The sequence below is a fragment of the Gopherus evgoodei genome, chromosome 3, assembly GCF_007399415.2.
Source record: "Gopherus evgoodei ecotype Sinaloan lineage chromosome 3, rGopEvg1_v1.p, whole genome shotgun sequence".
Taxonomy (NCBI): Eukaryota; Metazoa; Chordata; order Testudines; family Testudinidae; genus Gopherus; species Gopherus evgoodei.
In genome coordinates this window covers 153,874,563-153,901,449 of record NC_044324.1, presented here as the reverse complement: position 1 = coordinate 153,901,449, position 26,887 = coordinate 153,874,563, and the positions used below count along the sequence as shown (strand labels likewise).

Below are 26,887 nucleotides of genomic sequence, written 5' to 3'. Positions count from 1 at the left end.
GAATAAGAATGATTAACACTCAATTAAAGGAAGACAATTTACGTCACCTGCCATTTACTGTGCAACTTCTTTATATAAAATTACAAGGGAAGAAATTATTATGATTGCTCAGCACTCCTAATACCTCTGTGTATAATATAAAATAATAATGGTAAGAATATTTCATGTTGATACAGAGTGAGAGTCTGATTTTCAGAGGTGCTGAGACCCCAACAACTCCCATGGACTTCTGTGGGAACTGTGGATGCTAAGTATCTCTGAAAAAAACAATCAGGCTATAAATCAATTCAGAGGAAGAATAAAAACAAATAATTAAGTTTTCATATTAAAACTAAGGAAGTGATGTGTAGGGATACATATGTAACATACATTTTAAAGCAGGCTAAATGTTTAAGATTATAATAAATTCAATAAATTTTTTTTTATAGTTTTTAGTTTTCCCAGTGTTTACCTCTGCAATCTCTATCCTTTTTGCAAGTTCATCGAGCGAAGAAAAGCTGTCATCTAATAATAAAGCTTCTGTTGAAATGTATGATGCTTGTTCCAGTGGAATATCTGGGAGAGTTTCAGAGTCTTCTTGGTTTTCTAAATTTGCAAGGGATTCTTCAGTGTCTTTTATGCTACCATTTAAGAATCTGCCAAAAAAATCTTCCGGTTCGTCATTATTTACCTCCTCCTCCTGCTGCCTTGCCATCTCCTGCAGTCCCTTGAATACTTTTGGATGTGCAGGACTGATATGTTCAGGTGTGTTGTTACTTCCATAACACATGTTTTCACAAATGTTTGATACAGTTCTGTCCTGTGGGGATTTTCCATCCTCATCTAAACCAGGCTTCTGCTGCTGCTGGTTTAATGCACTATTTCCTAGCTGGCTTCTGGCAGTCTCAGTAGAGCCTGCACGGTGTTTTGATCTGAGAACATTTCTTTCAGCTTGCACATTTTCATCTTTAGAAATCAAATCAGAAGGGATATAATCAGCATCCGCTAAAACTAAGGTGTCTACCATTGGCTCACCAGAGAGTTCCACTCCAGGCTGCTTAGCCACGTCTTCTATTTTAGCCACATCCTTAGAGAACTGCCTCTCTCTCGGCTGCAAACTGTTATCTTTACCAGCATCCCCAGATGATAAACAGTCAGAACAAGGCCTGCCCACTGTCCCTATAGACTGGGTGTGTGGCTCCAGTGTTGATTCAGCACTGCAGTGCTGCTCCTCCATGTGGTCCTTCCCTGCAGCTACTTGAAAACTTGCTGCTTCTGTAAGCCTATCAGTTTTACTATCACACAGGGAGCTCTCACTCATCTGTCTCTCTCTGTGCTGGTTTTCTTTTCTTGGTCCAGTGCCAGGCCGAGTTTCAGTATCTAAATGCAACAGGAAGACAGTTCCAGCATTTTAAAATGATTCAAAACATTAGTAGTGTGTCAAAAGAGCATACTATGACATGATAACACAGCACACAAATGTTTCAGAATAAATTCCCCTCTAGTGCAGATAGTGCTGCTCTAGTTAGTAGAAAACATAAAATACCCAGAATAAATCATAAATAAGACCCCAATTCAGCAAAGCACTTAAGTGACTGTTTAAAGTTAAGAACATGTGTAAGTGTTTTGCTGAAAAGGGATGGGATTACTCAAATGCTTAAAGTAAAGAATATTCTTAAGTGTCTCAAGGAATAAAGGCCTAATTTCCCCCTCAAACATATTACATGCAAGGAACTACATGTACATTATTCCAAGATTTCTAGAAGAAAGAGTGGGGAGGGAAGAGGGATATGATGTCATAACTACAGAAGAATTTTTTTTCCTGATTCCACTGCAATGGGTAACTCAGATACACTAGTATTACTGTTATCTATAATTCATACAATTCACTGATGTATGTAGGTGCATTTTTAAAAAAGCCTAAATCACAAGAATTGAAATGTATTTTACATGTGGGGTCCTTTGTCTTTAATATTTAACTATTTCCTTAAGTTAATGCAAAGTAAAGTAAAATATTTGATTACAATATTCATAGATAATAAATTACACAGCTAAAATTGCTTTTATGGACTTATTTGTGGGTAGCCAGTATGGATTATATATTAAAAAAAATACAATTTGAATTTAGCTTATGTTTGGTTTCAGATATTTTCAATATAAATTATCGGGGGAAGAGTGATCTCTGTTTACTGAGCTGGTATGGAACTTTATTTTAGTGAGAAGTGAGAACAATAATACACGAATACTGTGAATTCAAAAAAGTTTAGAGTTACACTCATTTTTGGTTAGGAAATGTTGGTTAATTATTTATCGGTAGGTTTAAGAACTTATAATTCAATAATTATTTATTTCTAACAAAGTAGGAATTTAAGAAATAGTACATTAAGTGCCAATACAATATGTTCAAGTAGTGGAAGACCAAAAAGCTAGTCTGAGTTGTGCCTAAAATTATTAGATATGGGCCTTAACTGGAACCTCAAATCCAACCTTCTCCCTCCTCCCTGCCAGTTTTGGGAAGAGAAAAAGGGAGTGCCTGAGATTCAAATGACAAAGCAATCTCTATTCAACAGACTTTTTTTATTACGTTTATACAGAGCCACCTAGAACAACAAAGTCTGTATTATGGAAGTTACTGTAATAATAAATAATAATAATAATACACAACAAATTCCTACCACAAAATCTACGTAATTGAATTTTTGGTTCAGAGTCAAAACCAGAAGGGTCTATGGATCAGGTTGATGGAAGAAATTTCAAGCAGCCCCGAAATTTCCACCATTTCCTACTGAAGCGTCACAAGATTCTTAAACCATTCAATCTGAATGCACGCTAGCTATGGATTTTGAGTCAAACCTGAACCCTAGTGTAAACCTGCACTAGAACAGAGCACTGCCTTCTCTGCTCAGCTCTCAAATATTTGAAACGGGGTTGAATTTCACTGTCTTAAAGCAAGGAAAGATTATCTTTTAAAACTTGATGAAATATTAACTGAAAATGAAAAGTAAGGTTAGAAATTATATGAAAGACCACGCAGCCTACTTGAGGATGAATAAAAATCAGAACGTTAATAGATGGAAGGGATACACAGAAGCTAAATTATATAGGATAGAAAGAAGAAATGGGTATGAGAGAGAGTGTTTTGAAAATAAGGCACAAAGGACAAGACAGTTGAGGGGTTTGTAATGGGATACTGAGCTCTACATGTATAGGTCACCAGTTCAAATACAGCCCAGACTGTCAGTAGCAAGATTTTGTTACCATATGTCAATTTTTCCCAGTTGATATGGCCATGTTACAACAGGCACCTTTGTTGGCAAGTAGGAACATCAAAGACTAAATGGACTTGGAAATTAAATCAGCCTCTTTACCATGCAGGATGGTCCCTTGAGGTCATGGTTGAAACAGACAGACATGTCTGTGTGAGGAAGCTTACACTGTGTGTCTATGCGGTAACTGTACTAAAGATAGAGGACTTCAATGTCCAGTGCTGTCAGTCTTTTTATGACTATTAAGGCCTATATTTTCAAGAGTGACTAGTGATTTTGGGAGGCTCATTTTTCTGAGAGAGCGTCCAATTCAAGTTATCCTAAAAAGCAGCTGATTTTCTGAAGTGATGAGAACCCGCTCTCTAAAAATCAGGCTTCTTTAAAGGTATCATGTCAGATAACCAAAAATTAGAACTAAATTCACTTATGGAAGCAAAAACTCAGTCTGTAGCATTCTGTACATAAGAAAGTAAGAAATGCTTCCAGCATTATGAGGCATAAACAGAGACCCAGGAAAGTGAGATCTTATGATCACCTTTAATGTTCATGTAAAATTTTGGGAAGTTTTTTTGTGGCTTCCATGAGAATATTTAACATTTTTTGTTTGGACAACTCACACACCTTTTAGCTTATTGGCCTGTAATTGCCAGGATCACCTCTGGAGCCTTTTTTAAAATTGGCATCACATTAGCTATCCTCCAGTCATTTGGTACAGAAGCTGATTTAAATGACAGATTACAGATGACAGTCAGTAGTCCTGCAATTTCATATTTGAGTTTCTTCAGAACTCTTGGGTGAATACCATCTGGTCCTGGCAATTTATCACTGTTTAATTCAGAGGTGGCCAACCTGAGCCTGAGAAGGAGCCAGAATTTACCAATATACATTGCCAAAGAGCCACAGTGATAAATCAGCAGCCCCTCATCAGCTCCCTCCCCCCTCCATCCTTCCCAGTGCCTCCCACCTACCGTCAGCCTTGCCAATCAGTACCTTCCTCTCCCTCCCCACACCTCCCAATCAGCTGTTTTGTGGCATTCAAGAGGCTCGGGGGAGGAGGGGGAAGGAGCAAGGGCACGGCAGGCTCAGGGGAGGAGGCGGGAAGGGGTGGAATGGGGGCAGGGCCTGTGGCAGAGCCAGGGGTTAAGCAGTGAGCACCCCTCAGCACAATGGAAAGTTGGCACCCGTAGCTCCAGCCCTGGAGTCGGTGCCTATACCAAGTCGCATATTAACTTCTGAAGAGCCGCATGTGGCTCCGGAGCCACAGGTTGGCCACCCTTGGTTTAGTTTATCAATTTGTTCCACAACCTCCTCTAATGACACCTTAATCTGGAACAGTTTCTCAGATTTGTCACCTAAAAAGAATGACTCAGATTTGGGAATCTCTCTCATATCCTCAACCGTGAAGACTGATGCAAAGAATTCATGTAGTTTCTCCGCAATAGCCTTATCGTCCATGAGTGCTCTTTTATCATCTCAATCATTCAGTGGCAACACTGGTTGTTTAGCAAGCTTCCTGCTTCTGATATACTTAAAATTTTTTTGCTATTACTTTCTGAGTCTTTGGCTAGCTGTTCTTCAAAAATTCTTTTTTGGCCTTCCTAATTATATTTTTACACTTCTTTTGCCAGAGTTTATACTCCTTTCTATTTTCCTCATTAGGATTTAACTTCCACTTTTTAAAGCATGCCTTTTTGCCTCTCACTTCTTCTTTTACATTGTTGTTTAGCCATGGTGGCTTTCTTTTGGTTCTCTTGCTATGTTTTGTAATTTGGGGGTCTACATTTAAGTTGAGCCTCTATTACGGTGTCTTTAAAAAGTTTCCATGCAGGTTGCAGGGATTTTACTTTTGGTGCTGTACCTTTTAATTTCTGTTTAACTAACCTCCTAATTTTTGTGTAGTTCCCCTTTCTGAAATTAAATGCTACAGTGTTGGGCCACTGTGGTGTTTTCCACGCATGTTTTGCACGACTCTGCAGTTCTGCCTGTCTAACTGGCCCTGCGCATGGAACTGGAAGATTTCAGAGAATGCTACCATGGAGGTCCTGGACTTCAATCTCTTACCTCCAGGGCCTCCAGGACCTCTCTCCTATCCTCCCCTATGTCATTGGTACTTACATGTACCATGACCACTGGCTCCTCCCTAGCACTACACATAAGTCTATCTAGAAGTCTTGAGAGATCTGAAATCTTCACACCAGGCAGGAAAGTCACCATGTGTTTCTCACAGTCATCGCAAACCCAGCTATCTATGTTTCCAATGATCAAATTGCCCATTACCAATACCTGTCTTTTCTAATAACTGGAGTTCCCTCCCAATGGAGAGGTATCCTCAGTGCAAGAGGATACCATATCATCATCTGGAAGGACAGTCCCAACTATGGGATCGTTTCCTTCCGTTCCAGTTAGATGCTCTCTTTCCCTAAGATTTTCATCCTCCTCAACAGCACAGAAGCTGTCAGACTGGGGTTGGGACCGCTCTACTGTGTCGCGGAAAGTCTCATCTATGTACCTCTGTCTCCCTTAGCTCCTCCAGCTCAGCCACCCTAGCCTCCAAAGCCCGTACACGGTCTCTGAGGGCTAGGAGCCCCTTGATCGAATGCACACATATGCCACCTGCCCACAGGGCAGGTAATCATACATGCTGCATTGGGTGCAATAAACAGTTTGTAAAATATTTTACTAAATTCCTTATTCATTATTTCGTTCAAGAGAGTTTGCACACAAGACAAATATGCAGGGTTCTGGCCATCTCAAATTACAACAGGAAAGTATTAAGACTTTCAGACAGGTGCTGAAAGAATGAATAGATACAGTATGTGCTCCAACTCTACTATTTTAAGAGCAATACACAGGTTTAGAGGCCCTGATTCATTCAGCTGGCAGAAATCAAGTTCCAGGACCCTGGCAGCAGAAACTGTATGAGTGGAAGGGGTTACAGCAGCACAAGCTGTAAAACAGGCGAGTCTATATATCCCCCAGTATCCTCAGTCAGTTGGGTTCTTATAGAGGCCTGGCTGGAGTTTAAAGCTGCTTTCCTAGGAAGAATCTTGAGGGGAGAACAATGGCAAATCCTCCTTGGGGCCAGCTGTCTTCAAAGGCACAAATTGCATTCTCTTGCACATGCAATGGATGAATCCAGCCAAGTGTGATTTCGATTAATGAAGAAGTGGCATTTTCTTTGAAGGATGCTACCACAGTATATATTTTACCTACATTACATAACTAAGGTTTTATATATGTACACAGACAACACTCACATGCCTCCATCCCCCACTCTATACATGGTAGGTAAGTGGAGTCTTTGGGCTTGTCTAAGAGAAACTGTTGTAAAATAAGCTAGGGTCTGAAAATAAAGCACAATAGCTATTCCACACTCTCTCTCCATGTGGATACACTTATTCCACACTAAAGCCTTGTGAACACTGGTAGTGGCAAGTATGGTACACGTAGCTACAAGTTACAGTGAAAAGCAGGCTGAACCCATGCTAGGGTGGATGGCAGTGAAAGGCTCCAGCAGGTGGGCTGGAAGTGGGGAAAGGCTTAGGCAATTTCCTGCTACTGGAGCCTTTCCCCACTGCCTACCCCTGCAAAAGTCCTTTTGCACTGTCAGAGCCTTTCCCTGCAACAGGGAAAAGGCTCCGGCAGTGAAGAGCTGGTGGAAGCTTCCTCCTGGAAAGGCTCCAGCAGTTGGGAGCTGCTGGAGCCGTTCCCTGCTGCCTCTCCCCTGCCAGAGATTTTCCCATGGTAGGAAAAGGCTGCAAGCAGTCGGACACTACACTACGAAAAACAGCAGTGTAGATGGGGGAGGCACTGCTTGGGCATATAGAAAAAGGTGTAGGTTACACACCCCTAAGGTTCTGGTGTGTCTACTCTACTTACATAATCCATGCCTCACCATCTACAGTGCTATTTATACCCATGCTGTGGGGGCGGGGGCATGCAGTATATGTACTCTACATGCTACTATAAGTGTACAAATAGCCTAAAAAAGTAGCGTAAAAGAGTGCCTTTATACTGTTAGCTTAATCCACTTTGGAAAAGAGCCTTAATGAGTTTATAAATGACCAAATTAATGGCTTGTCTACTTGGGAAATGGCTCAGAATAGCTATTGTAGAATTGCTATTCCACAATAGATTCCAGTGTGGACACGCTAATTCCATACAATGTAGCTTAATCCACTTCATCTCGAGTGTCCCCATGGGGCACTATTCTACAATAGCTATTCCGGGCCATTTCCCCTTGTAGACAACCTCTTAATTTGGCTATTTATACTCTCACAAAGGCTCTCTTCAAATCCCTTGGAAGTTTCCCTCTCCTTTCTTACTACCATAGTCACATTCTTGCCTCTAAAAGCCAAGTGAGTGGAAACAGCCAACTAACAGATGAGACAAAAGTGGCTTTTTAGTTTCCCATCTCCATGCTATTTAAAAAATGTGATAGGCTTTATTCTAGCAAATATATTTATATTAATTTTATATTTCCTCCCCCACCCACACATAATTCTCTTCTTTATGGCTGCAGAAGAACATGCTTCCCCCTGCTGCTGACATGCCTGAATTGTGGGAGGCAACAATAGCTGATTGGGGCCTGGTCTACACTACGCGTTTAAACCAATTTTAGCAGTGTTAAACCCGTCCACACAACGAGGCCCTTTATATCGATATAAAGGGCTCTTTAAACCAGTTTCTGTACTCCTCCCCGATGAGAGGAGTAGTGCTGAAATTGGTATTACCATATCGGATTAGGGTTACTGTGGCCGCAAATCAACGGTATTGGCCTCCGGGCGGTATCCCACAGTGCACCATTGTGACCGCTCTGGACAGCAATCTGAACGCGGATGCACTGGCCAGGTAGACAGGAAAAGCCCCGCAAACTTTTGAATTTCATTTCCTGTTTGCCCAGCGTGGAGCTCTGATCAGCACAGGTGGCCATGCAGACCCAAATCCAAAAAGAGCTCCAGCATGGACCGTGCGGGAGATACTGGATCTGATCACTGTATGGGGAGGCAAATCTGTTCTATCAGAGCTCTGTTCCAGAAGACGAAATGCCAAAGCATTTGAAAAAATCTCCAGACAGAGGCCACAGCAGGGACTCAGCACAGCGCTGTGTGACAAGCGTAATGGAAAGCCAAAGAATCAAATGGACGCTCATAGTGGGAGGGAGGGGTTACTGAGGACTCCAGCTATCCCGCAGTCTCTGAAAAGCATTTGCATTCTTGGCTGAGCTCCAAATGCCTGTAGGGTCAAACGCATTGTCCGGGATGGTTCAGGGTATAGCTCATCAATTTACCTCCCCTCCGTGAAAGAAAAGGGAAAAAAATCGTTTATTGACTTTTTTATATGTCACCCTATGTCTACTGCATGCTGCTGGTAGACGCGATGCTGCGGCACGCGATGCTGCGGCACATGAGAGCAGCACCCTCTCCCCTCTCCTCCCCTTCCCGGTGGCAGACGGTACAATATGACTGCTATCCATCGTCATCATCAGCCCGTGAGTGCTCCTGGCTGGCCTCAGGTGAGGTTGGCTGGGGGTGCCTGGGTAAAAATAGGAATGACTCCTGGTCATTCCCGGTAGATGGTACAGAACGGCTGATAACCGTCTTCATCATAGCAACTGGGGGCTGAGCTCCATCAGCCCCCCCCCCCTTTTCATGTCTAAAGAAAAGATTCTGTACTGCCTGGACTATCATAGCAGCGGGATGCTGGGCTCCTCTCCCCCGCACCATTTAATGTCCTACCTGGACTATCATAGCAGCTGGAGGCTGCCTCCCCTTCATTTTATCTCACTAAAAAGTCCGTGTTGCTTATTCCTGCATTCTTTATTACTTCATCACACAAATGGGGGGGACACTGCAACGGTAGCCCAGGAGGGTTGGGGGAGCAGGGAAGCAACGGGTGGGGTTGTTGCAGGGGCACCCCCTAGAATGGCATGCAGCTCATCATTTCTGTGGGACGTGACACGGAGCGACTGTGCTCTCTGGTACACTGGTTCTCTAGCACACTTGCCCCATATTCTAGGCAGGACTGACTCCATTTTTAGATACAACATAAAGGAGGGAATGACCCAGGGAGTCATTCGCATTTTTGTCTTTGTGCCCCCAGCCAACCTCAGCCAGGGGCACCCATGACAGCAGCAGACGGTACAGAACGACTGATAACTGTCATCTCATCGCCAATTTACAATGGCATGGCAGACGGTACAGAACAACTGGTAACCGTCTCTGCTATCTTGCAAAGGCAAATGAATGCTGCTGTGTAGCTCTGCAGTACCGCCTCTGTCAGCCGCATCCAGTAAACATACAGTGACAGTGACAAAAGACAAAATGGGCTCCATGGTTGCCATGCTATGGCGTCTGCCAGGGCAATCCAGGGAAAAAGGGCGCGAAATGATTGTCTGCCGTTGCTTTCACGGAGGAAGGAATGAGTGACGACATTTACCCAGAATCACCCATGTCATAAACAGATAGTTAAGGGTTAATATGTCTCTTTTACCTGTAAAGGGTTAGCAAACAGGGAACCAAAAAAACACCTGACCAGAGGACCAATCAAGAAACACGATACTTTCAAATCTCAGTGGAGGGAAGCCTTTGTTTGTAGTTTTGGGTTTTGCTTTGTTCTCTCTAGGCTCTGAGAGTGACCACAAATACCTACAGGTTCTCTAATCTTCTGTTCCAATTTTGTAAGTACAAAAGTAGAAAGACAGTTTAGTCTTTTTTTAATTGTTTTTATATTTGCAACTGTGTATCTGGCTGGTAGAGTTTTAATGTGTATTTGGGTAAAAGTATTTTAAATTGTATTTCTGCTGGAGAAAGCTTTCTTTCTATTGTCTATAAGCTGAAAGACCCTGTAATATTTACCATATAAATTACAAAGATAACTTGTACTTTTTTTCCTTCTTTTTATTAAAAGTTTTGTTTTTTAAGACCTGTTTGATTTTTTTCCCCAGTTGAGGCTCAAGGGAATTGAGTCTGTACTCACCAGGGAATTGGTGGGGAGAAGGGAAGGATAAATTTCCTCTTTGTGTTAGATTCACGGAGCTTGAATCTGTATTGACCCTAGGTGAGGGGAAGGAGGAAGGGTGAAGGGGGAATTCCTTTGTTTAGATTCACAGAGCTTGAATCTGTCTCTCTCTCCTAGTGTACCCAGGGTGGGAAGAGCTGGGAGGAAGAAAGGAGGGGGAAGGGAAATGGTTTATTCTTCTTCGAGTGATTGCTCACATCCATTCCAGTTAGGTGTGCGTGCCGCGCGTGCACGTTCGTCGGAAACTTTTTACCCTATCAACTCCAGTGGGCCGGCAGGTCGCCCCCTAGAGTGGCGCCGCCATGGCACCTGATATATACCCCTGCCGGCCCACCCGCTCCTCAGTTCCTTCTTACCGCCGTGTCGGTCGTTGGAACTGTGGAGTGCGGCATAGCTGTCCTCCACGTCCCTAGCTCTCCTTGTTCTACGGTTGATAGTTGTAATTAGTAGTTAAGTGTAGTTAGTTATATAGTTAATAGTGTAAATAATATTTGTAGATATTTGTTAGCCAGTTTGGGCCGTAGCCCTTCCCGGCGTCCGGCACCGGGCTCATGCCTGGTTCGCCGGGCTTCAAGCAATGTGCGGCCTGTAAGAAGCCGATGCTGACCAGCGACCCTCACGACGCGTGTCTAAAGTGCCTGGGGGAATCGCACAGATCGGACAAGTGCCACATTTGTAAGGCTCTTAAGCCTAGAACAAAGAAGGAGAGAGACCAGAGACTTAGGACTCTCCTCATGGAAGCGGCACTCGACCCGGCAGCTTCGCAGGCCGTTACCTCGACACCGGCACCGGATCGCGCCGGCACCAGAAAGACTCCCCGGCACCGACCTTTCCCGGCACCGGGTGCAGAAGCAAGACCCTCGAAGTCTGCAACTCCATCCAGGCAGACTCAAGTGGAGCGCCTGGCACCGACATCTGCCGCGGTGCTACCGGCACCATCGACTCCGGGCCCGGAGGGTCTGTCGAGTCCGGTCCCGCTGAGCTCCCCCATAAGATCTGGGGTTGAGCTATTGGTCCCATTGACACCGGAGACCTTCGCCTCGGCACGGGACCTCATTGCCCTGACTGAGTCAACTCAGCCTCCACCCCCGGTACCTCCGGTGCGGGTAGCATGCAGGGGCAAACCTACGATGAGAGCACCGTCTCGGGACTCACGCTCGCTGTCGAGGTCCCGACACCATGGTCGCTCAAGATCCCGGCACCGCTCCCCTCGGCGGTACCGGTCGTACTCGCGGCACCGATCGGCCTCCAGACGGTCACGGTCTGGTTCCAGCCACCGATACCGGCACAGGGACTCTAGGAGCCAGTCCCGCCGTCGATCAGCGCCCCGGTCGACCTCTCGGCACCGAGCTGGTGGCAGGTCCCGGTCGACCTCCCGACACCGCGTCGGTCGCAGGTCCCGGTCCCGATCCCGGCACCGAGTCAGCGGCCGGTACCGGTCCCGATCCCGGTACCAAGTCCAAGACAGACCCCGGTCCTGATCCTGGCACCGGTATGACTCCCGGTACCGGTCCCCGGCACCGAGAACATCTTCGGCGCCAGGACGCGGAGACTCTTACCAGCCGCGGTCGGCCCCTCCATGGCCTTCCAGACAACCGTCGGTGTCATCGCAGGCGGACAGTGTATATGCGCTAGGCACTGACAGACAAGCGGCCCTTTTTCAAGACCCTCCGCAACAGGACCAGGGTCCGCAGCAGTGGGGGTTCTGGACACCCTGGGCGTATCACCAAGCCCAGGGCCCCCAACAGCTTCCTCCTAGGCCTGCAATGGCAGAGCACAGGGCGCCAGAGGCGTCGTTGTCTCGCCCCCCTCCCTCCCCGGACGGGGAGGACGGGTCAAAGCAACAAGACCCTGATCTCCCTCCTGAGCCAGAGGCGAGGGCTGAGGCGGACCCCCCGCTGGACACTCTCTTGCTGGGGGTCTCCTCATCATCTTCTCCCGATGAGGCGGTGGCTGGCACTTCCTCTAATAGCCCTCCTCCGCTAGATCTCAGGGCACATCAGGACCTCCTCGGGCGAGTAGCACAGAATTTGAGCCTGCAAGCTGAGGAGATCTCTGAGATTGAGGACCCCGTCGTCAGCATCCTCTCCTCCGATGCTCCCACCAGGGTCGCCCTGCCCTTTATTCGGACGATCCAGGCCAACGCCAATACAATCTGGCAATCGCCGGCCTCCATCCCCCCTACTGCACGGGGCGTCGAAAGGAAGTACATGGCCCCCTCCAAGGGCTATGAGTACCTCCATATTCACCCGACACCATGCTCCCTGGTGGTACAGTCGGTGAATGAGAGGGAGCGTCATGGGCACGAAGCCCCAGCCCCCAAATCCAAGGAGGCCAGGCGTATGGACCTCCTCGGCCGCAAGGTTTATTCGGCGGGGCCCTGCAGCTCAGGGTTTCCAATCAGCAAGCCCTTCTTAGCCGCTACGCCTTTAACTCTTGGGTGGCAGCGGATAAGTTCAAAGAGCTGCTGCCACAGGAGGCGCGTCAAGAATTTGCGGCGATTCTTGACGAGGGCAAGAAGGTTGCACGAACCTCGTTGCAGGCCTCCTTGGATGCTGCGGACTCGGCTGCCCGTACCCTCGCCTCGGGGGTGACGATGCGCCGCATCTCCTGGCTTCAGGTTTCTGGCCTTCCACCGGAGCTCCAATACACCATCCAGGACCTCCCGTTCGAAGGCCAGGGCCTGTTCTCGGAGAAGACAGACCCCAGACTGAAAAGTCTTAAGGACAATCGGGTCATTATGCGCTCTCTTGGGATGCACACGCCTGGGACGCAACGCAGACCCTTCCGGCCGCAGCAATAGCAGCAGCGTCGACCGTACCCCCAGTTCCGCCAGCGGCAGGACCTTAATAGGCGCCGCGGCAGAAATGGCAGGCGCAGGCCGTCGGGCAATCAAGGGGGGCAAAACCAAAGCTCCTCTAAAGCCCCACCTGGACCCAAACCTTCGTTTTGAAGGTGCGCCCGAGGGCGTAGTACCAGTATCCCCCATGGATCCTTCCCCCCCGTTTTCCAACCGCCTTTCGTTTTTCCTCCAGGCGTGGTCCCGGATAACATCCGACCGCTGGGTCTTACGCACGGTGCAGACGGGATACCGTCTGCAGTTTGTATCTTTTCCTCCCTCCCGCCCCCCACCCTCGTCCCTCTTCAGGGACCCCTCTCACGAGCAATTCCTCCGACAGGAGGTACAGACGCTCCTCGACAAAGGAGCTATAGAGGCGGTTCCGGAGAACGAGAGAGGCAAGGGGTTTTATTCCCGCTACTTTCTGATCCCCAAGGCCAAGGGAGGCCTCAGGCCTATCCTCGACCTGCGAGAGCTCAACAAATATCTAGTAAAGTTGAAGTTCCGCATGGTATCCCTGGGGATCATTATCCCATCCCTGGATCCTGGAGACTGGTATGCTGCCCTCGACATGCAGGACGCTTATTTTCATATTGCCATATGGCCACACCACAGGCGTTTCCTTCGGTTCGTGGTCGACCGCCATCACTACCAATTTGCGGTCCTCCCATTTGGCCTTTCTACGGCTCCGAGGGTATTCACAAAATGCATGGCTGTCATTGTGGCACATCTTCGGCGCAGTCGCATTCACGTGTTCTCTTACTTCGACGATTGGTTAATTCGGGGCACGTCGGAGCTGCAGGTCCGCAGCAACATCCGCAGGATCACCGGCCTGTTTGCTACCTTGGGCCTCATGATCAACGTGGACAAGTCCACCCTGCTCCCCTCGCAGAGGGTGGAGTTCACTGGGGCAGTCCTGGACTCCACCGTGGCCAGGGCCCTTCTGCTGTTGCCCAGGTTCCAGTCATTGTCGGCGATTGTTCAGCGCTTGCTGGCAGCCCCCCTGACATCGATACGGACATGCCTAACCCTGTTAGGCCATATGGCAGCCTGCACGTTTGTGACCGGGTATGCACGGCTCCGCATGAGGCCCCTCCAGTCTTGGCTCATCGCACATTACCGGCCGGCAAGGCAGTCACTAGACATGCTGATCACAATCCCCCAGGGGGTGTTGGATTCTCTCCGTTGGTGGCTAGACCAGTCCGTCGTGTGTGCGGGGCTCCCATTCCACCCACCCCAGCCCTCGGTGTCCCTAACGACGGATGCCTCAGATCTCGGCTGGGGGGCCCACCTGGGAACCCTGAGGACACAGGGCCTGTGGTCCCCACAGGAGGTGGAGCTACATATCAACATGCGGGAGTTGAGAGCGGTCTACCTTGCTTGTCAAACGTTCTGTCACCAGCTTCGGGGTCGTTGTGTCGCGGTATTTACCGACAACACGACGACCATGTACTATATCAACAAGCAGGGTGGCACCAGATCCTCTCCCCTATATCACGAGGCGATGCGACTCTGGGACTTTTGTATAGCCCACTCCATTCACCTCACAGCTTCCTTCCTCCCCGGAGTACGGAACACGCTGGCGGACCGCCTGAGCAGATCCTTCCTCGCGCACGAGTGGTCCCTCCACCCGGACGTCGCCCTCTCGATTTTCCGGAGGTGGGGTTGTCCCCGCGTGGACCTCTTCGCGTCCAGGGGGAACAGGAAATGCCAGGCGTTCTGCTCCTTTCAGGGCCGGGAATCCGGGTCTATAGCGGACGCCTTCCTTATTCCGTGGACGACCCACTTTTTCTACGCATTCCCCCCGTTCCCGCTGGTCCACAAGGTCCTTCTGAAGGTGCGCAGGGACAGGGCCTGCGTGATCATGGTAGCCCCGGCGTGGCCCAGGCAACATTGGTACCCCATGTTGCTGGACCTGGCCATAGCCGACCCAGTTCCCCTGCCCCTTCACCCGGACCTGATCACCCAGGACCACGGAACTCTCTGTCACCCGGACCTCCAGTCGCTGCACCTAGCAGCATGGCTCCTGCGTGGCTGACCAGTTCCGAGATGCGCTGCTCCACCCCGGTACGTGAGGTACTTTTGGGCAGCAGGAAGCCTTCCACTAGAGCGACGTACTCGGCCAAGTGGAAGCGTTTCTCCTGTTGGTGCGTGGAGAAGGGTCTCCTCCCGATGGAAGTTTCGGTGGCCAATATTTTGGACTATATTTGGTCCCTTAAGCAACAGGGCCTGGCGATATCGTCCCTGCGGGTCCACTTGGCGGCTATCTCCACCTTTCACCCGGGTGGGGATGGCCGCTCCGTTTTCTCTCACCCGACGGTGACTAGATTCCTTAAGGGGCTGGAACGTCTATACCCTAACGTCCGACCCCCTGCCCCTACCTGGGATCTTAACCTGGTGTTGTCTCGGCTCATGGGGCCCCCCTTTGAGCCGTTAGCTACTTTCTCCCTGCTCTATCTTTCTTGGAAGACTGCCTTTTTAGTAGCTATTACCTCAGCTAGACGGGTGTCGGAACTCCGGGCTCTCACGATAGATCCCCCGTATACAGTCTTCCATAAAGATAAGGTGCAGCTGAGACCGCACCCTGCCTTTCTCCCCAAGGTGGTCTCAGCCTTTCACGTCAACCAGGAGATCTTCCTCCCAGTTTTTTTCCCGAAACCTCATTCTTCACGCAGGGACCAACAACTCCACTTGCTTGATGACCATCGGGCTCTCGCGTTTTATGTGGAGAGGACCAAACCATTCCGCAAATCCCCTCAATTTTTCGTGGCAGTAGCGGACCGCATTAAGGGGCTTCCCATTTCCTCGCAGAGGTTATCCTCGTGGGTAACGTCCTGTATTAGGACCTGCTATGACTTGGCTCACGTTCCTACGGGCTGTGTGACTGCGCACTCTACCAGGGCGCAGGCATCGTTGCTGGCTTTCCTCGCCCGTGTGCCCATCGAGGAAATCTGTCGGGCAGCGACCTGGTCATCGGTCCACACCTTTGCTTCCCACTACACCTTGGTCCAGCAGTCCAGAGAGGACGCGGCCTTCGGATCTGCAGTGCTCCATGCCGATGCTTCTCACTCCGACCCCACCGCCTAGGTATGGCTTGGGATTCACCTAACTGGAATGGATGTGAGCAATCACTCAAAGAAGAAAAGACGGTTACTCACCTTTGTAACTGTTGTTCTTCGAGATGTGTTGCTCACATCCATTCCACACCCGCCCTCCTTCCCCACTGTCGGAGTAGCCGGCAAGAAGGAACTGAGGAGCGGGTGGGCCGGCAGGGGTATATATCAGGTGCCATGGCGGCGCCACTCTAAGGGGCGACCTGCCGGCCCACTGGAGTTGATAGGGTAAAAAGTTTCCGACAAACGTGCACGCGCGGCGCGCACACCTAACTGGAATGGATGTGAGCAACACATCTCGAAGAACAACAGTTACAAAGGTGAGTAACCGTCTTTTCCCCTTTGTTGTGAGACTCAGGGAATCTGGGTCTTGGAGTCCCCAGGGAAGGTTCTGGGGGAGACCAGAGTCTATCAGGCGCTCTACCTAAGTCCTGATTGGTGGCAGCATATCAGATCTAAGCTGGTAATTAAGCTTAGGAAAAGTCATGCTAGTACCCATATTTTGGACGCTAAGGTTCAGATCTGGGAATTATACTATGACAACCCGCGACACTGTTTTTGCACCATCATGCATTGGGATCTCAACCCAGAATTCCAATGGGCAGAGGAGACTGCGGGAACTACGGGATAACTACCCACAGTGCAATGCTCCGGAAATCGACGCTAGCCTCGGTACATGGACGCACACCGCCGAATTAATGTGCTTCGTGTGGCCGCGTGCACTCGACTTTATACAATCTGTTTTACAAAACCGGTTTATGTAAAATCGGAATAATCCCGTAGAGTAGACATATCCTGGGATAGACTTTTATTAAAAGTCACTCTCCTCCTAAAGAGATCTGCCAGTGTGAGGGCCAAGGACACATATCCACTGCTTCCCAAAGAAATGTACTAGCCTGAGGGGTGGGGAGGAAGTTACATAAATACTCTTCACATTATTGCCAACCTCAGCATTCTAAAATCATTAGTCAGGCCCTTCAAAATCATGAGATTTTTAAACAACTATCACAGCTTGTCTGGAATGTTTTTGATGGCACAGTTTTCCAGTGGAAACACAATTTTGTCAAAATGTAAATATTTTGAGGGAACGTCAATTTTCACAAAATTTCAGAGGGAATAAAGTATAAATAAATTGTTTTGACCATTATTTCATTTTATTTGTTTTGATTTTTTTATTACTATAAATTTTTATATACAAATATTTTATATTTTACATTATAAAGTTTTGACATTATCAAAGAAAACATTTTGATGGGTCTGAATTGAAATTTTTCAGAATTTCTGTTCTGCAGGAAATTTTTGCCTTGCATTCTAGTTCAGAAAAAAAAGCAAATTTAGAAATGTCAGAATTTCCTGTGGAACAGAAATTCTGTTTTTCAACCAGCAATAAAAATAACAAAATTTTGGATTCTTTTGGGTTTCTGAACCTTCAGGCTGCAGTCGCTTCATGTTTTTAAGCTTTTTTTTGAAACCATAAGGGTTATAAACTAACTTAAAAAAACAGAAGGCAATTGGACATTTTCATGCAATCTCCTGATTTCAGGAAGTGGAGTTGTAAGAAATATACCAACCATTACAAGACTCATGATAAAATTACGATAGCTGACAGCACTTTTTTCAGCCTTGTGAATGAGCTTTGATGCCACAGTGGTGGATGTGCTATAAGAACCCAAACAAAAGATAACTATGTGTGGGTGGTGGCAGTGTTAGTAATGGGTGTGGAATGGAAGGAGAAGAGACCTGTAGTGTGTAGAGAAGTAGTGATCCCCTGCCACCATCATCTCCTAGCTTCTGAGCCCCACCCCAAAATCTCTTGGATGATGGCAGCTGCCTCTGGAGAGAGAAACACATTGAATTTAGACCACTTTAACTCTCATCATCTACCTCAGGAACATGCAAAAATCTTTGCTCATAGCGAGGAAAGATGTACTAAGGTGAAATAGCTTAGAAACTATCTTCCTTCTCCATTCCCATGCAATTACACTATGTGGGCAATCCTCAAACACAGCACTATTGTGTCCTTGCAGAAAAGGGAAGTGAAGATGAGACATACTTCCGGTTATCATCCTGAACAAATATTAATGATGCATTTTCTTTCTTTAAGACTCTCAAACATGCATTTCTTAATTTTTTCTTTGCTGGTATGGAAAATGCAGCTTTATACATGGATCTTTTAAATAATTAACTATATTTAATGGCCACAACTTAGAATATTTATAACCAGATCTCTTGCTAGCCAGGCATTTTATATATTGGAGGATCATTGGGTTGGCACTAATATGACATTTGTACCTATTAAGAATAGCCCTTTGTATGTTATATGAACTGATATAACACAAAAAAATTAAAATATTTTAAAATGCTATTTTAAAGTAATTATTATGAAGACCATTCCCTACTTAGACTATTTCTTATTTATGCTGTGCAAATACTTTATTATATGCTGTAAAAAATTAAAGTTTGCAAAAATGATGTGCACTCTCATTTCTGCTTCTCTTATGTGCTGCAACTCCAAATGCAACAGTTGCACAATATCAATAGTACATTTAAGAACATGTACACAATCTATACAAGATGTACCTGAATCACAAGCAGCAGCCCCTCTTTCTTTTAAATCTTCTGATCCCATTAATTGTACAAAACGATTGCCTCCCAAGGACTTTTCTGTAGTTACTAGCTGTAAAACAGGACAGCACTTACTGTAACTGTTGATTTTAAACTCAAACACTGCAATTATTTGAGAAGTCCACTCTGTATTACATTTCCAAACCAACTCTATAAAAAGTATGTCAAAGCACACTAAAAAATACCCTTACTCATACTTTAAATTGGTAAAGCAGCATCAAGGAAAACAAATTCTTACCCTGTGTTTGGATACAAGTGGCCTGCAGCAATAAAGAAAAGAAGAATGAATTACCACTTTCAGGAACAATATTCTTCTCAACAAATGTCACCATAACTACCGCACAAATCATACTAGTCCCTTCCATACTCTAATATTAGCACAGAACATTTCCAACACTGAAACACTATCAGTTCACTAGCATAGTTTAAAGTACAGAACTGTACCATATGTTAACATAATTAGAAAGCCAATTATAATGGACTTTGCTGCACGTAATTGAGAAGGCAGTTAAAGATAAAAACAACACATCAGAAATGTTCTAAAAACTTCTTGTAAACATGTTTTGAAAGGGACAAAACAACTTCAAAAATCATACTTCTGTCTGCAAATGTTTTACCAACTAGCATTAAAAGTAACATCTGCTGTAACTGAAAGATTTGGAGAAAATATTACTCCCCGTCTCCCTCACTTCCCAAATTTATTCTGGTTCAGATTTTTGGAAGAATTGTGCACCCATCACTCCCTCTGAAATCAGTGGGACCCACAGCTGGATCAACACCACTGAAAATCAGGCTATGTATTCTACAGCTCTAGAAACACAATTAGCTCCATGGTTTATCTTGTATAGTCAGTCCTGTCACATAGCAATAAGGGAGAGAGAATTTGTTTTAAAAATTATTATAAAAAACCCACAACACTTGGCAAGAGGTTTCAGGGGCAATTAGAAACAATGTTTAACACATTTTTTAAAAAGTGTTTAGACTTTAACTTGACAACACCTCTTAATGTATACAAACTTTTTTTTGCAAAAGCAAAGCAGAAACAGCCTAAAATAGACTCGTAAAGAAAAACAAAGCGTCCAGTGTGAGCATTTGGATTATAAAATAAATTACTGGAAAAAAAATCACATCGATGCTCTCAATTAGAAAAACACATAGCTCAAATATTCAAAGAACTTCATCTTTTAAAAAAAAAAAATGGAAAACTGATTTTGATTATTGTCATCAAGTAAATCTAACTTCAATCCCTAGAAAAAATATGGAACAACTATTGAAAGAATCAATAAACATCTAGACAATACTGATAACAGGAATGACAACATGTATATTTAAAAAATAAGTTATGCCAAATAAACATGGTCACTAATTTTACATAATTAGTGGAGAAAGGGAACATAGTAGATGTAATGTATTTGAATTGTTAATAAAGAGAGGATGCATGGAACAAATTTCAAGGAGAACACAGTTACTTACAATACGACTACCATTCTGTGCCTACAGAGATGCTGCTAGATGCTGTGTAGACATTTAAATATGTACACTACACCTCTACTCTGATATAACGCGGTCCTTGGGAGTCAAAACATCTCACCACCTTGTAAGTGAGACCGTGTTATGTTGGGTTCAGGCCAGTATGCCGTGCCACACTGGACCGGCTTCCCCAGCGGTAATTTAAAGGGCCCGGTATGCCAGCCACTGTGGGGAGCCCTGGGCCCTTTAAATCACCACTGGAGCTCCAGTAGGGACTTAAAGGGCCCGGGGCTCCCCACAGCAGCTGGAGCCTCTGGCCCTTTAAATTACCACTAGAGCCCTAGCGGGGATTGAAAGGGCCCAGGGCTCCAGCTACTGTGGGGAGCCCTGGTCCCTTTAAATCACCACCTGAGCTCTGGCAGAGGGGCTCGGGTGGGGACTTAAAGGGCTTGGGGATCCCTGCAGCGGCCAGAGCCTCTAGCCCTTTAAATCACCGCCTGAGCCCAGCTCTACCTTAAGTCCATGTGACAAGTGCAGAATGCCGCTTGTTAAGCGGAGAATACTGCTTCAGTCATATAACAGTCGCCTTCCAGATCTGCATTGGTTGCCTGTGGGTTTCTTTGTGGAGTTTTAGTGCTTTATTGGTTAATATCAACACCTTAATGGCTTGGACCTGCCTGAGAGTTCGTTTCTCTCTCTGTTCCACACTATCAGAGTTGAGATCCATACAGCTGCCTGAGTTGTAGCTCTCTCAGGCTGTCTACACTACCATGTGAATAACGTAGCTAGAGTAGACATAGCTTAGATCGATTTACCGTGGTGCCTACACTACACTGGGTAGACAAGAGATGCTCTCCCATTGACTCACCTTACTCCTCTCTCTCCCGGAGGAGTACTGGAGTCAACCGGAGAGTGATCTGCCATTGATTTAGCGGATCTTCACTAGACCCGCTAAATCGACCCCCGGTGCTTGGATCACAGCAGCGTCAATTCTGTGGTAGTGCAGACATAGCCTCATAACAGAAAGGGGACTTTTTGTCCAGGTATACTCTGTGAGGGCCTCTTTCCTTCAGAAGGGGTTCCTGCCAGTCCAGAACAGTTCCAAGTCTGTTGACCTTCAGCTCACGGTGCCTCTTGTTATTTTGTAATATTATATAACTATATTAGTAAGGCTTCTGACACAGTCCTGCATGACATTCTCATAAACAAATTAGGGAAATGCAGTCCACCTGAAATTACTATAAAGGCAGGTGCATAACTGGTTGAAAGACCATACAGGAAACAGTAGTTCTCAAACTACAATGAGGACTGTGATCAGTTGTTCTCCACATCCACTAAAGGTAGGACAAGAAGTAATGGCCTTAATCTGCAGCAAGGGAGATTTAGGTTGGATTCTAGGAAAATCTTTCTAACTAGAAGAGTGGTGAAAAACTGGAATGAGGCTTCCAATGGAGGTTGTGGAATCCCCACTGGAGGTTTTTAAAAACAGGTTGGACAAACACTTGCCAGATATAGTTGGGGCTGGACTCGATGGCTTCTCAATGTCCCTTTGTGCCCCACCTTTCTATGACACTATGATAAATAAATAAATAAATAAAATAAGCTAAATGCTATTATTTATTATTAATATAATTGATTTAGCTGAAGAGAGTCCCTGAGGTGCATTCCTTCCCAATGGCACTAGAGAAACTCAAAAATATGAGAGCAGCTCCTCTGCTGTATAAAAAGAAACTACTTAACTCTCATGCCTAAACACCTTGGCTTTAAGGGACCCAACTGTTAGCCACTGATTGATATGACTGTAATCTCTTCTGAATGACTTGCTAAACGCAAACGGTGGTAGGAATTATGCTATGGTTAAAGTGTAAGCAAGTCACTAGCATGCTTCATCAGTCTTCTAGTACTGTAGGCACCAGACTTTGAACTTTAGACTTTTAAAGTGCTCCTCATTGATGACTTTTATGTTTGAATTAATTGTGTTTGTGTCTTGCCAAAACATGATCAGATAATTACATCAGACTGTAGAATCTCGTATCTCTATAGTACACAGTTTTCATCTGCTGTTTTGTTTCAATTTGAATAGTAACTTTCTTAGCATATCATATCACACTTTACATGGAGGATTGCCACCTCAACATGACTGATCATAACTGTATATTTGGGGACTAAAGGACAATTTTGCCCAACTGAATCCTCACCAGTTCAGCAAAAGAAGGCTGCAATGTGATCAAAGTATAAACTCTTCAACTGCCCACATTATAAAATTAATACAGGGAGTCTGCAGAAATTCTTTTAACAATATTAATCCAGTCTGAGAAGTTACTGTAGAATAAAGTATTCTTACTACAGATCAAAATAAATGTTTCCTATCAAGAACAGCATCTGCTGTGTAGCTGTGATTTTGATCAACTGCTATAATTTTTATTTTGGGGGATGTAGTTGAATCCATTTCAAACATGTGCCATAAAAATAACAAGGAGGTACACTTTCACTTGCTAAAGTAATAAGGTTTGCTATACTTACTCTTGATGTGATGTACAAAGTTTAGCAAGATTTTCTAACTCTTCATTGTTAAGTCCTTTAGCTGAATTCCTCAGAGTCGTAACTGTACTGGGCACAGCTGTTTTCCACTTTGTTTCTAAATTAAACCACAAATAGTTTTAACCACACTGCTAAAAAATTAGTATTTATTTAGCCATAAAATAGTGGAAGCCAAAGAGAATAGTATATGGCAAAATATGTTCAAGTCCAATTTTGTTTTTTTATCAATAAAACAAATCAGTTCTGTGTACACTGCACAATTATGAAGAAGACGCTCAATAAAAGGCATATCATGACACGATAAATTGTGCCGCTTTCAAGAAACGAAACAAATGTCATGCTAGTTTCACCCGAGAGTATATGAATCAACCATGGTAGAGAATTCAAAGTATAGAAACTGACCAAGATAAAGAATGATCTCCAAAGCATGCCCTTTTCTTCACAAAGACGACAGGAGAAAAATCCCAGGAAAGAATAATTTTCTCATGTCAGGCTCTTAAAGGTTCTGGTGAAAAAGCTACTTTTGTTTTTGCAACACAGTATTGACTGGAAAAATATTTGTTCTATTATTTAGAAAGAACCAGTTCCATAAACTGTATCTAAAAGATAACTCTCCTCCCCATCACATTAGAACACACTGTACTTACCCCACTGCTCCTGAATGGAAGAAAGATTTGCAAGTAGCTGCTCATGATATAGTCGTTCGAGCTGAATGAACTTCATTGCCTTCTCATCTGAATAGAAGGTTAAAGAGAAATACAGATACAGACAGACATATTGGGATATACTTAAATTTGATACCACGTTCAAAAGAACACAGTCTAGTTCTATAACCGAAACCTGATACACAAGTACCAAAATGGATGTGAGCAGTTACATGGCCAGCACTCTAATAGACTTGAATAAATTATTAAACTAAACTAAATAAAAACTAAAAAAGAGTTGAAAATCAACCTTCCTAAAAGCAACATGGAAGATTATTTTATTACATTATCATCTCTTTCCACAAACTTTGACCCCGAGAAAGTACACTTGATCAATTAGGAGTTTTTAAGTGCAGGTACATTATACATTTTTGTTTTAACTTACTTATTTTAAAAAAAAAAGTCACTTCACAAGCAAAGACAAGCATAACTACACTCTAAGGCAGAACCACTACATTCAAAGACATCACATGCATTTTGTGTCTGTCCAGACCAGGCCTGCACAACATGCGGCCCACAGAGGCTCACTGTGCGGCCCACTACGGGGAATCAAAGGGTTCTGGGCTGCCCGCAGCGGCTGGAAGCCCAGAGCTCTTTAAATCTCAGCCGCAGCCGGGATTCAAAAGGCTCTGAGCTGCCCGCAGCGGCGGGGAGCCCAGAGCCCTTTAAATCCCAGCCGCGGCCTGGATTCAAAGGGTTCTGGGCTGCCGGCTGCGGCGGGGAGACCAGAGCCCTTTAAATCCTACCTGTGGAAAGGATTCAAAAGGCTCTGAGCTGCCCGCAGCCGCGGGGAGGCCAGAGCCCTTTAAATCCCAGCTGCGGCCAGGATTCAAAAGGCTCTGAGCTGCCCGCAGCCTCGGGGAGCCCAGAGCCCTTTAAATCTCAGCCGCGGCCAGGATTCAAAGGGCTCTGGGCTGCCGGCTGCGGCGGGGAGCCCAGAGCCCTTTAAATCCCAGCCATGGCAAGGATTCAAAAGGCTCTGAGCTGCCCACAGCGGCGGGGAGACCAGAGCTCTTTAAATCTCAGCTGCTGCCGGGATTCATAGTGCTCTGGGCTGCCCGCAACCGCAGGGAGCCCAGAGCCCTTTAAATCTCAGCCACAGCTGGGATTCAAAAGGGTCTGAGCTGCCCACAGCGGTGGGGAGCCCAGAGCCCTTTAAATCTCAGTGGCGGCCGGGAATCAAAGGGCTCTGGGCTGCCCGCAGAGATTCCAGGTTGCGGTTGAGATTTAAAGGGCTCAGGGCTCCCCAGTGGCTGCAGGCAGCCGAGAGCCCTTTGAATCTGGGCCACGGCTCCAGCTGATGGGCTCTGGCTGGGATTTAAAGGGCTTGGGCTCCCCTCAGTGGCAGGAGCTCTGAGCCCTTTAAATCCCTGCCCCAGCCCCGCAAAGCTCCGGTTTCCCCCAGCCGCCGGAGCCCCGGGCCCTTTAATTTGTCCCTGACAGCTCCCAGCCACCTCTTCAGCTGGGAGCCCGATTGATTTAAAATCAAGTATCACCTTCCCACCCCCAACCTTCCTTTTTGGCCCACAGCTGTTTTGGTGGGGTGGTGCTGGGGAAGGAGGGTTTGTTTCTGCAGGGCTGGGCGGTGCTGGGGTGGGGTGTTTCCATGGGCCGAGAGGTACTGGGTGGGGGGTGTTTCCGCGGAGCTGGGGGGTTTCGGCCCTCAGCTGTTTTCTTTGGAGTATGTGGCCCTCGCCGCTTTACGAGTTGTGCAGGCCTGGTCTAGACTGTAAGCTTCTTGAGACAGAGACCATCATCCTCTGTGTTTTGAACCGCACTAAGCATACTGTAGAAGCTTAACCAATAATAATAAAGTAGCACTTGGAGGCAATTTATCTCTTCCCATATAACACATCTTCACCAAAAATCTGTTAGACAAAACACAGGGTATAACTTTAAAGGACTTCAAGCATTTTGATTTCCCCTTCTTAGGACAAGGACTTCTAATACTTTGCACAGCTGCAGTAAGGTGTGAACAGCCACAGCAAAAGTTACTGCTCAGACAATCTATTTTTGAAGTATGAAGGTGTTTCAATTTTTGTCAAATATTTTGAGATTATGCTTACCATTCCCCCTTTACCAACAATCTCCCCCCTCTCGCCCGCAGGGCCTTCATTGTGTTTACAAGTGTGTTCTAAAAGTTGTACACTTCCCTACTAACTCTACTTCTGCCAAGCAGTATGAAGTTAGCTAATAATGCTTCCATTTTAAACCACCTTTTTCCACGTGTTTTCACATTCAGCTATTTCAAATTCCATGAGGCAATATACCAGAGATGAAAACAGAGTGAATCAGATTCTGAGTATATACACACAATATTTGCATTATTTATACCAAATAAAATAATATAGTAACCACCACAAAGACACAAAAAATACTTGCTCTTCTTACTAACTATGGGATACAAATGTAGAGCATGACGTAAACAAACAGCACTAAAGGAGTTAATATTCCTTGCCTGGTATAAACTTATTAGAAAATAAAACACAGAACACAACAATTGCCTTATTGGATCTGACTGATGTCACATTTAATCCAGTATCCTGTCCCCACTAATTTTTAATATCAGATTCTTCAGAGGAAAGTTAAAATCCCTATCATGAATAATTATGCAAGAGTACATTTAGGGGTAAATTCTTTCCTAATTCCACAGAATTAATGGTTGAAAGAGCTATTATCCTTTATAACTTTTATTATAGTTAGCATAATTTTAGCTACCCTTACTACTGATACAAATATCTAATCCTGTTTTGAACCATGCTAAATTCTTTGCCTCACTATCTCATGGCATTGAGTTCCACAGGTTCACTAAGCATAGTGTTAAAAACGTATTTCCTTTGACTAGCTTTAAATGTATTGCTTTTCAATGAAAACTGTTCTTCTATTATGAAATATCAGCACCCATGTGATTCTCTCTATACTGTACTTCTGCCATGTCTTCTCTAAACTAAAAAGCCCTAATCTTTAATCTCACTTACTGACAAATATTTCCCATGCCTTTACATTTTCATTTATTTTCTTTCTTTCTTATCCCTTTTTCAGATAGGATGACCAAAAGTAATTCTCAAGATGGTGACATACATTCTATTTTAAATATTAGCTTTACAATATTTTCAGAATTATTCTCTGTCTCTTTCTAAATAAAGTTTAATATCACTTGGACTAGATTTCCATGTTTGGAAGAATACTTTCAGGACTTGAATAAAATCATGTATTTTGCTATTTAATCATAATGATTTTTAAATTGCCTTTCCTTTCTGCTTTCTTTCTTGTTTAAAGATGTGCATAAATTCTATGAGTAATGTGATATACTTAAGTCGCCTCCACACC

At 45.3% G+C, this 26,887-nt stretch overlaps 1 protein-coding gene across 2 annotated transcripts in view; it reads right to left on the bottom strand.

Annotated features, from left to right (window-relative positions):
* Positions 1 to 26,887, bottom strand: part of CNST (consortin, connexin sorting protein) — a 119,121-nt gene that overhangs the window by 25,439 nt on the left and 66,795 nt on the right. For both annotated transcript variants that reach the window (XM_030557040.1, XM_030557041.1), the window contains exons 7-11: positions 23,501 to 23,587; positions 22,836 to 22,950; positions 19,081 to 19,102; positions 18,798 to 18,894; positions 452 to 1,359 (exon numbers count right to left, since the gene is read on the bottom strand). In XM_030557040.1, coding sequence (XP_030412900.1) covers positions 452 to 1,359; positions 18,798 to 18,894; positions 19,081 to 19,102; positions 22,836 to 22,950; positions 23,501 to 23,587 — 1,229 coding nt within the window. The remainder of the gene's footprint in view (positions 1 to 451; positions 1,360 to 18,797; positions 18,895 to 19,080; positions 19,103 to 22,835; positions 22,951 to 23,500; positions 23,588 to 26,887) is intronic.